The sequence below is a fragment of the Rana temporaria genome, chromosome 6 (assembly GCF_905171775.1).
Source record: "Rana temporaria chromosome 6, aRanTem1.1, whole genome shotgun sequence".
In the NCBI taxonomy this organism is placed as follows: Eukaryota; Metazoa; Chordata; class Amphibia; order Anura; family Ranidae; genus Rana; species Rana temporaria.
Genome location: NC_053494.1, coordinates 149841329 through 149853445, shown reverse-complemented (window position 1 = coordinate 149853445; position 12117 = coordinate 149841329). Strand labels below are relative to the sequence as shown.

The 12117-nt window shown below is 46.0% G+C and overlaps 1 protein-coding gene across 1 annotated transcript in view; it reads left to right on the top strand.

The window, feature by feature from the left end:
* Nucleotides 1-12021: 12021 nt before the first annotated feature.
* The window catches only part of LOC120944433 (UDP-glucuronosyltransferase 1A9-like), a 46404-nt gene continuing 46308 nt past the window's right edge, over nucleotides 12022-12117 (top strand). Inside the window, exon 1 of the mRNA XM_040358493.1 lies at nucleotides 12022-12048. Within this exon, the coding sequence (XP_040214427.1) occupies nucleotides 12022-12048 (27 nt within the window). The remainder of the gene's footprint in view (nucleotides 12049-12117) is intronic.

Genomic DNA, 12117 nt, shown 5'->3' with positions numbered 1-12117 from the left:
CACTTACACCTGTCGGATCTTAGGCATATCTATGTGTAACCTGATTCTTTTTTTTTTTTCATTCAAGTTTAAGTTTATTTTCAGAAAAAAAGAATCTGTACAATGTAATGAACATCAATTAAAATTATTACATTGTGGCATACAGTCAAAAACAACAAGGTACATTTAGTTCATTTCCTGCCCTTCCATTCCACATTGAAAAAAAGTACCATTAAAACGTAAAAGAAATTGTGAACAAAAAAGAATAAATATATTGAAGAAAACAAAATCCAACCCAATTGTCCTCCCCAACCTCCAGAGATACTATAATCCGTATAATCCAATCCAGACCCATGAAATTTAAAAAAATATAATAGATTGTTTGTTTAGATCTATAAGGAGGATAGATGCCTAGGGTAAACTCCACCCCCCGATACCCCTAATGGGATCACTCTGTGCCCTAAGAGGCAGAATAACCCCTATCATCCCCCCTCTCTTTTAATAGATAATAAGAATAACCTGATAACAAGAGGACAACTTCAAAACCATCCTCCATATAACATACCTAAGAGGGTTTAAGAAACCATTACAATTAGGTTCAATCAAACCATTTTAAAATAAAATGTAACATATGGGAAGAATAATAAAGAATATATATTATTCTTGTCAAAATAAAGGAAAAGAACAATATATGTATGCAAAACTTGTTCCTTATTCATATAATAATAAAAAAAAGAAACAACATAAACAAAATAATAAGAGAGAAAGAGAAATAATAATAGAGGAAAAAAAAGACAGCATAATAAAAGAAAGAAAGATAGAGAAAGAGAAAGGAGTTGGAGAAGAGATAAAAGAAGGACAAAGAGCCTACCTGTCAAAAGTGCACATCAGTCCAAAGCGAAAGCTAATACTAAATCCGCAAGGTATATGAGATTCCCATAAATTTCAACCAAGGCTCCCATATTTCATTGAACTGGGTAAGTTCATCCATCATGGAGCCAATTCTTTTTTCTTGTTCCATTATCCATGTGACTTTTCTTTTCATACTTAGTATAGAAACCGATGGTTTCTTCCAGGCAGCTGCTATAGTAATTCTAGCACCCGTCAGGATAAATAATATCAGTTTTCTGGTAGTGTAACCTGATTCTATGAACCAGTCGCATAAATACGACCAACGGAAATCAGAGATACGACGGCGTATCAGGAGATACACCGTCGTATCTCTTTGTGAATCTGGCCCTATATATTTATTACAGGTATTTACATAAAGGCAAAAATGTATGCAGTGCTTTACATATACACTCACTGGCCACTTTATTAGGTACACCTTGCTACTACTGTGATGGACCTCCTTTTGCCTTCAGAACTGTCATTCTTTGTGAAATAGATTCAACAAGGGGTTGGAAACATTCCTCAGAGTATTTCGTCCACATTGACATGATAGCATTACACAGTTGCTGCAGATTTGTCAGCTGCACATCCATGATGTGACTCTCCCGTTCCACCACATCCCAAAGGTACTCTATTGGATTGAGATCTGGTGACTGCGGAGGCCATTGCAGTACAGTGACCTCATTGTCATGTTCAAAAAACTATTTTGAGATGATGTGAGCTTTGTGACATGGTGCATTATCCTGCTGGAAGGAGCCATCAGAAGACGGGTGCACTGTAGTCATGAAGGGATGGACATGGTCAGCAACAATACTCAGGTAGGCCGTGGTGTTTAAACAATGCTCAGTTGGTACTTAGGGGCCCGAAGCATGCCAAAAAAATATCTCCCACACCATTACACCAGCAGCCTAAACCATAGATACAGGGCAGGATGGATCCATGCTTTCATGTTGTTTACACCAAATTCTGAGCCTACCTTCTGAATGGCGCAGCTGAAATCAAGACTCATTTTGTTGAGCCTGTGCAAGTTGTAGCCTCAGTTTCCTGTTCTTAACCAACAGGAGTGGCATCTGGGTTTGGTCTTCTGCTGCTGTAGCCCATCTGCCTCAAGGTTTGATGTATTGTGCATTCAGAGATGGTATTCTGCATACCTTGGTTGTAACAAGTGGTGATTTGAGTTACTTTTGTCTTTCTATCATCTCGAACCAATCTGCCCATTCTCCTTTGACTTCTGACATCACAAGACATTTTCCTCCACACAACTTGCCGTTCACTGGATATTTTCTCTCTTTTTTTTGCTCCATTCTCTGTAAACCCTAGAGATGGTTGTGCGTGAAAATTCCAGTAGATCAGCAGTTCTTGAAATACTCAGACCAGCCCGTCTGGCACCAACAACCATTCCACATTCAAAATCACGTAAGTCCTCTTTCTTCCCCATTCTGATGCTCAGTTTCAACTTCAGCAAGTCGTCTTTACCACGTCTAGATGCCTTAATGCACTGAGTTTCTGTCATTTGATTGGCTGATTTGTGTCACTAAGCAATTGAACAGGTTGTACCTAATAAAGTGTCCGATGAGTGTATATTGTATATTATACACTTGTACAATACATTGTACACACCACATTCTTTCACCCCCGCTACAACATGCTTACAAACGGATGCCCCGCCCAATAATTATAATAAGACTCCGCCTACAGACAAAAGTGTCCATATCATTTTTTTGCCAATGTTGACAACTATGCCATAGCCTATGGCCCACAGGCTATGGCCAGCTCCCAGTAGGACCTTCAGGCTAGCGGCCAGCTCCCAGCAGGACCTGCAGCCTGTAGGTCCTGCTGGGAGCTGACCACTGACCTGTGGGTCCTGCTGGCCACTGACCTGTGGGTCCTGCTGGGAGCTGACCACTGACCTGTGGGTCCTGCTGACCTGTGGGTCCTGCTGACCTGCTGGCCATGGCCTGTGGGGCCTGCTGGCCACTAGCCTAGGATGACTCTGTAAAACCAGGTGGGAGAGGAGATTGCAGCAGGACTTTTTTAATGAGTGGGTGTTCCTGCAGCTGAAGGAGGAAAAAAAAGGAGAGAACACAGGAGTTGCAGGTGTCTGCATCTCCAGACATGCTGTAAGTGACTGAGCACACTTGTCACTACATGCAGCCCTAACCTACCACTACAATATCTTATATTACCCCAACATGCCACCCTAATACACTATGCAGCCCTAGCCTGCCACCATAATAGCCTATACAGCCCTAACCGAGCACTATAATACCCTATACAGCCCTGACCTGCCACTATAATACCTTATACCATCCACACCTGCCACTATAATACTCTATACTGCCCTAACCTGTCACTATAATATCTGATACTACCCTAACCTGCCACTATAATACCCTATACTGCCCTAACCTGGCTCTATAATACCTTATACTACTCTAACCTGCCACTTTAACCCCCCTGGCGGTATTCCTGAGTCTGGCTCGGGGTAAGATTTTTATACCAAAATCGGTATCCCCGAGCCAGACTCAGGCTCGCCTCGCTGCAGCCACAGACAAAGTTACTTACCTTGTCCCTGGATCCAGCGATGCCACCGCGATGTGTGAGCGAGCGGGACCTCGCTCGATTCACACAGTGTCCTCCTGTGCCGCCGATCTCCGTTCCCTGGGACGTTACGACGCACAGGGGCGGAGAACGGCGCCAAATTCAAAAAGGTAAACAAACACAATACATACAGTATACTATAATCTTATAGATTACGGTACTGTATGTAAAAAATACACACCCCCCTTGTCCCTAGTGGTCTGCCCAGTGCCCTACATGTTCTTTTATATAATAAAAACTGTTCTTTCTGCCTGTTTGTAGATTGTCCAAAAGTGTCCCTTTATGTCAAAAATGGTTTTAGAGCAGCTAGAAAACAGCGATGATAAATTATAATCACTTGCAGAATTGTGCAGAATTGTGCGATAGCGATTTGTGGGGAAATTCGTCACAAAAAATTTAAGTGAGTTATTCCTAAGAATTACAGGCCTACAGTATAAAACGCCAAATTTCCTTGCAAATAATGGTACTGCTTTCAGCACCTTTTTTCTGAAATAATCATACCGCCAGGGAGGTTAATACCTTATACTACCCAGACCAGCCAACATAATACCCTATACTGCCCTAATCTGCCACTATAATACCTTATACTACCCTAACCTGCCACTTTAAAATCTTATACTACCCAGACCTGCTCCTCTTATACCCTATACTGCCCCAACCTGCCACTAGAATACCCTATACTGTCCTAACCTGCCACTATATTACCTTATACAGTACTACCCAGACCTGCCACTATAATACCTTATACTACCCAGATATGCCACTATAATACCCTTCTGCCCTAACCTGCCACTATAATACCCTATACTGCCCTAACCTGCCACTATACTACACCAACCTTCTTAATGGCACACCAATCGTGTGATTTTGCCCAGCAGCAAATTTAGCTGCAGTCGTGGCAAATCATAACGCGCAACACTTTCGCCCCTAAGAAGCTCCTGCTCCTCTTTGAGCGACAAGCTTAGAACCTGAAATTTTGGCGCCAGATATAAGATCCACCCTGAGTGCCAAATGCTCTAGGTACGCCCCTGCCTACTAGCATGTCTTTTGGAGTGTGGGAGGAAATCAGAGTAGACAGAGAAAACCTATGCAGGCCCAGGTAAAAATGAAAACGCCATGCAGATAGTGTCATGGTTGGGATTTGAACCGACGACCTAAGCATGTGAAGCATTTTGTTTAGATGAATTTCAATTTTTTTATTTATTTTATAGTTTACACTATCACATTTTGATATGTAATTGTATTATATGTATTATATGTTGTATTATATTCAACTTTTTAATTCTCATGAATTGAATAAATAAAAAATACAATCAAGTAACCCACATAAATTGGACACAGAAAATTAAATAAATACAAAATTAATCACTTCCCGCCCGGCCTATAGCAGATTGACGGCCAGGAAGTGGTTCCGTTATCCTGACTGGGCATCACATGACGACCAGCAATATAACATGCCGGCGCACGCCCACGGGGGCTTGCAGCCCAGTGATCGTGAGTCTGGCGTGTCTGCATGGCACGCTGCATCTCCAATCGTGGTAAGGAGCCTCTGACAGAGGCTTCTTACCAGGTGATCAGCTGTAACCAATCACAGCTGATTATCGTGTGAACCAGGAAGTGCCGGTAAACGTCATTCCTCCGGTTCGCGCTGACATGGAGAGCTGATCAGCGGATCTCCCTGTCAGAGCGGGGGTCTGTGCTGATAATCAGCACAGCCCCCCATCATCTGCCAATCAGTGCTCAACAGCTGGCAGTTAGTGCCCCTCAATAAAGTCCCTCAGTGCCCACCACAGTGCCAATCAGAGCCCACCACAGTGCCAATCAGAGCCTAGCAGTAACACCTGCCAGGACCTCATCATCAGTGCTGCCCATCAGTGCCATCTATTAGTGTCCATCAGTGCCATCTGTCAGTGCCGCCTATCAGTTTCAATCAGTGCAGTCTATCAGTGCCCATCAGTGCCACTTCCCCGTGTCAGTTCCCATGAAGTATACAAATCAGTGCCAACTCATATGTGCCCATCAGTGCCGCCTCATTAGCGCCAGTCAGTGAAGGAGAAAATTTCGGTCTTTTTTAGCTTGCTTAGCAAAAAATAATACCCCAGAGGTGATCAAATACCACCAAAAGAAAGCTCTATTTGTGGGAAGAAAATTATAAAAATGTAGTTTGGGTACAGTGTTGCATGACCGTGCAATTGTCATTCAAAGTGCAACAGCGCTGAAACCTGAAAATTGTCCTGGGCAGCAAGGAGCACAAGTGCCTGGTACTGAAGTGGTTAAATAAAGAAACTTACAGTATACATATGCTACACAATAAAAATGATTGTACATTGCCCCACGGGAGCCAGTTAGATTAAGATCAGCAATGAAAAATTACAGTTAGAGACATAGGGCCAGATTCTCGTAGAATGGCGTTTCTTTGCGGCGGCGTAACGTATCCGATTTACGTTACGCCGCCGCAACTTACACGGGCAAGTGCTGTATTCTCAAAGCACTTGCTCCGTAAGTTGCGGCGGTGTAGCGTAAATCGGCCGGCGTAAGCCCACCTAATTCAAATGATGTGGAAGGGGGGGGGGGGCGTGTTTTATGTTAAACTACTGTGACCCGACGTGATTGACGTTTTTGCGGAACGGCGCATGCGCCGTCCGTGGAATTTCCCAGTGTGCATTGCTCCAAAGTACGCCGCAAGGACGTCATTGGTTTCAAAGTGAACGTAAATGACGTCCAGCCCCATTCACGGACGACTTATGCAAACAACGTAACTTTTTCAAACTTCGACGCTGGAACGACGGCCATACTTAACATTGGCTGCGCCTCATAGACCCAGGGGCAACTTTACGCCGGGAAAAGCCTAACGTAAACGTCGTAACTTTACTGCGTTGGACGCACGTACGTTCAGGAATTCGCGTATCTAGCTAATTTGCATACTCAACGCGGATTTCGACGGAAGCGCCACCTAGCGGTCCAAAAAAAAAATGCACTTAAGATCCGACGGCGTAAGAGACTTACGCCTGTCGGATCTAATGGATATCTATGCGTAACTGATTCTAAGAATCAGTCGCATCGATATGACGGCTCAACGCAGAGATACGACGGCGTATCTGGATATACGCCGTCGTATCTCGGTTGAGAATCTGGGCCTGAATATTTGTATCTGATTGCTGTGAGACAATATAGACAGTTCTTTCGTTAAAGCGGAGGTTCACCCAAAATAGCAGCTTTATTGTATCCTTATCATTGCACCATATACAAACACATATGGCTAATATTTTTTATAGTGCTGTTTTTATTACCCTGATTCAGATGTCTAAAGATGCACTTCCGGGTTTTCCTCCCGCGGGAGTGGGCGTTTCTGCTGTTTTCTCCCGACGCCGCTGTGATTGCTGGGATGTCTCCTGGGAGCAGTGTCATCATTCCAAGGAGACAATGCGTAACGCCGTCCAGCGAAATCTCTCGAGATTTCACTCGTCACGTGACTCATCAAGCCGGTCACGTGATGAGGGCGAATCCAATTCCGCCATCTTAACCACTTGCCGCCCGCCAATGACAGATTGACGGCGGCAAAGTGGTTGTAGAATCCTGACTGGACGTCATATGACGTCCTCAGGATTCTGAGCCGCTGCGCGCATCGCGGCGATCGTTGTTGCAGGGTGTCAGTCTGACCCCCCGCAACACCGATCTCGGTAAAGAGTCTCTCACGGAGACTCTTTACCACGTGATCAGCCGTGTCCAACCACGGCTGATCACGATGTAAACAGGAAGAGCCGTTGATGGCTCTTCCTCACTCGCGTCTGACAGCGGCTCTCCTGACAGGGAGGGTTTGCGCTGATTGTTTATCAGCGCAGCCCCCCCCTCGGATCGCCACACTGGACCACCAGGGAAGCCCACCCTGGACCAGGGAAGGGCAAAAAAAAAAGGGTAAAAAAAAAAGCATTAAAAAAAAAAAGATGCCAATCAGTGCCCACAAATGGGCACTGATTGGCACACATGGGTAAATCAGTGCCGCCCCACAGTGTCCATCAGTGCCACCCCACAGTGTCCATCAGTGTCACCCCACAGTGTCCATCAGTGCCACCCCACAGTGCCCATCCATGCCCAGTGCCCACCTATCAGTGCCCATCTGTGCCACCCATAAGTATCCATCAGTGCCGCCCATGAGTGCCCATCTGTGCCGCCTATGAGTGCCCAGTGCTGCCCATGAGTGCCCATCAGTGCCGCCCATGAGTGCCGCCTATGTGTGCCCATCAGTGCCACCTATGTGTGCCCATCAGTGCCGCATACCAGCGCCGTCAATCAGTGCCACCTCATCTGTGCCCGTCAGTACTACCTCATCGATGTCCATCAGTGCCATCTCATCGGTGCCCATCAGTGCCGCCATATCAGTGCCCGTAATTGAAAGAGAAAACTTACTTATTTACAAAAAGATTAACAGAAAAAAATAAAAACGTAATTTTTTTTCAAAATTTTCAGTCTTTTTTTAGTTGTTGCGCAAAAAAAAAAAAAAAAATCGCAGAGGTGATCAAATACCACTAAAAGAAAGCTCTATTTGTGGGGAAAAAAGGACGCCAATTTTGTTTGGGTACAGTGTAGCATGACCGCGCAATTGCCATTCAAAGTGCGACAGTGCTGAAAGCTGAATATTGGCTTGGGCGGGAAGGTGCGTAAGTGCCCTGTATGGAAGTGGTTAAATCAGGGCACACAGGTGAATAGATGGCAACAGGAAGTGTTGACTGCGAGTACGCGAGATAGAGCGGTGACGAGCATTGACCGCATCCCGGAAGTCCGTGCTTGTGGGCTTCACAATGCCCACAAGCAAAACGGAAAATGGCAAGATCGTTTTTTAAAAATGTATATTTCATACGAAAACGGACGGGGGGATGATTTACAGCGCCAAACAAGTGAGTACTAAAATGTAATTGGGAACACCATTGAATAAACATAAAGAAAAAAAAAACGACGGACCGCGGAACCTGCGTTTTAAGCACAAATTACATGAAGCGGCGAGCCATATGATGTCCTTTGGAATCATTCTAACCACCAGGAACAATATTATCTGTTCTGTAGAATCTTCAAACAATGAAATAAATGGGGAAAGGGAAACGCATGCAGAGCATCTGTTAGCCAGGCACTGGAATGAGGGAAAGAAGATCCATAGGGTTGCATCAGAAACAACTAGAAAGCAAATGATATTTCCTGTAACAAGTGGAATCAGAATATTCCCCAAACCAGATTCACAGAAAATATGCAACTTTCACACGACAAATATTGTCACCGATTCTCCCAACAGTGCCGCTTATCAGGATTGTGAGAGAAATACTACTAGTTTACCTATTACTGCTACAAAAAGGGAAGACTTGCTATTAGATAAGGAACATCAAGAGGGGTATAAACAGAGGGGTATATAGACATGACAGGTATACAGGATAGCACAGGACAGATCAGAGGGGTATATAGACACATGGCAGGTATACAGGATAGCACAGGACAGATCAGAGGGGTATATAGACACATGACAGGTATACAGGATAGCACAGGACAGATCAGAGGGGTATATACACATGACAGGTATACAGGATAGCACAGGACAGATCAGAGGGGTATATAGACACATGACAGTATACAGGATAGCACAGGACAGATCAGAGGGGTATATAGACACATGACAGGTATACAGGATAGCACAGGACAGATCAGAGGGGTATATAGACACATGACAGGTTTACAGGATAGCACAGGACAGATCAGAGGGGTATAGACACATGACAGGTATACAGGACAGATCATATATTAGAGTGTAAGCTCTTATAGTGTAAAGTCACACACACTGGACAGATATGAATGGTGTATAATAATGACACACAGAGGAGGGGGGAGGGGAGATCTGTCACACACAGCCCCTCACCGGGAAGACATGGTTGGTTCTCCTCCGGAGATCTCCACACTCTGCTCCCCTCATATCACAGCCAGCCTGTCCTCACTGCACAGCGGAGCTCTCTAGTGCCACCTGCAGGCTGGAGGGAGGAGAAATCCTAATCCTCTATTCAGCTGCCGGAGACCGCACAGGCAGTGCGCGGTGGCGATGAGTCATAGCGCGCGGTGGCAGAGCGTGTTGGCGATGAGTCATAGCGCACTCGCCTGACACCAGCGCCATTTTGTCCCATTATAAAGAGCACCGAGCTTGTTTCTTTGCTTCGCTTGTGACAGGACAGCGCCCCAGGTGTAATCACCCGAGTACTACAACCACAGCGACTTCCCTAATCTATCGGAGAGACAGTAAGTGTCATTATTTCCATGTTATTTTATCGGTGAGGCCGGGCAGTGATGTTAGGGGGGGGGACACCCATCACCATAGACCCCCCCTCTCCACCCGTCATTATAATACCCTATACTACCCCCACCCGTCATTATAATACCCTATACTACCCCCACCCGTCATTATAATTCCCTATACTACCCCAACCCGTCATTATAATACCCTATACTACCCCCAACCGTCATTATAATACCCTATATTACCCCAACCGTCATTATAATACCCTATACTACCCCCACCCGTCATTATAATACCCTATACTACCCCCACCTGTCATTATAATACCCTATACTACCCCCACCTGTCATTATAATACCCTATACTACCCCCACCCATCATTATAATACCCTATACTACCCCGACCCATCATTATAATACCCTATACTACCCAAACCTGTCATTATAATACCCTATACTACCCCCACCTGTCATTATAATACCCTATACTACCCCCACCTGTCATTATAATACCCTATACTACCCCCATCTGTCATTATAATACCCTATACTACCCCAACCTGTCATTATAATACCCTATACTACCCCGACCTGTCATTATATCACCCTATACTACCCCAACCCATCATTATAATACCCTATACTACCCCAGCCTGTCATTATAATACCCTATACCAGGCATATCCAAAGTCCGGCCTGCGGGCCGCGATGTCCACTTTTGAGCGGCCCGCCTGGTTATCTACACACATATATATCTTTTGTGGCCCCTGATGATCTCCCAGCGCCAGGGCCACTAAAGATATACCGTATTTATCGGCGTTTAACACATACTTTTTTTCCCCTTAAAATCAGCGGTGTGTATTATACGCCGATCCCTGCTGCCTGTGAGGGGAAGAGGAGCGAGCGCCGCCGAAATAGCCCAAGCCGAGTGTACTGTGTACTCAGCTAGGCTCGGCTCCGCTCGCAGTCATGCCCAGTCCCGCCATTGAACGTGTGTTATGTCCATCATAGAAGCCAGGCCAAGGGGCGGGACTGCAAGAGGAGCCAAGTACAGCCGATTACACAAGACATCCGGCTCTATCTCGGCGGCAAAATTTAAAACTAAGAAAGCTTAATTTTTGGGCACGGTTGGCTGCAGATGGACACTTGGGCTTTGCTGCAGATGGACACTGATCATTCCTGGCAATGGTGAGTGCATTCCCGGCAATGATAGGTGCTGCATTCCTGGCAATGGTGAGTGCATTCCCGGCAATGATAGGTGCTGCATTCCCGGCAATGATAGGTGCTGGATTCCCGGCAATGATAGGTGCTGCATTCCCGGGAATGGTGAGTGCATTCCCAGCAATAATAGGTGCTGCATTCCCGGCAATGGTGAGTGCATTCCCAGCAATGATAGGTGCAACATTCCCGGCAATGGTGAGTGCATTCCCGCTAATGATATGTGCTGCATTCCTGGCAATGGTGAGTGCATTTCCCGGCAATGATAGGGGCTGCATTCCTGGCAATGGTGAGTGCATTCCCGGCAATGATAGGTGCTGGATTTCCGGCAATGGTGAGTGCATTCCCGGCAATGGTGAGTGCATTCCCAGCAATGGTGAGTGCATTCCCAGCAATGGTGAGTGCATTCCTGGCAATGGTAGGGCTGCATTCCTGGCAATGGTGAGTGCATTCCTGGCAATGATAGCTGCTGCATTCCCAGCAATGGTAGGTGCTGCATTCCTGGCAATGGTGAGTGCATTCCTGGCAATGATAGCTGCTGCATTCCTGGCAATGGTGAGTGCATTCCCGGCAATGATAGGTGCTGCATTCCCGGCAATGGTGAGTGCATTCCCGGCAATGATAGGTGCTGCATTCCCAGCAATGGTAAATGCATTCCCAGCAATGATAGGTGCTGCATTCCCGGCAATGGTGAGTGCATTCCCGGCAATGATAGGTGCTGCATTTCTGGCAATGGTGAGTGCATTCCCGGCAATGATAGGTGCTGGATTCCCGGCAATGGTGAGTGCATTCCCGGAAATGGTGAATGCATTCCTGGCAATGGTGGGGCTGCATTCCTGGCAATGGTGAGTGCATTCCTGGCAATGATAGGTGCTGCATTCCCGGCAATGGTGAGTGCATTCCCGGCAATGGTGAGTGCATTCCCGGCAATGATAGGTGCTGCATTCCCGGCAATGGTGAGTGCATTCCCAGCAATGATATGTGCTGCATTCCTGGCAATGGTGAGTGCATTCCCAGCAATGATAGGTGCTGCATTCCTGGCAATGGTGAGTGCATTCCCGACAATGATAGGTGCTGGATTCCTGGAAATGGTGAGTTCATTCCCGGCAATGATAGGTGCTGCATTCCCGGCAATGGTGAGTTCATTCCCGGCAATGGTG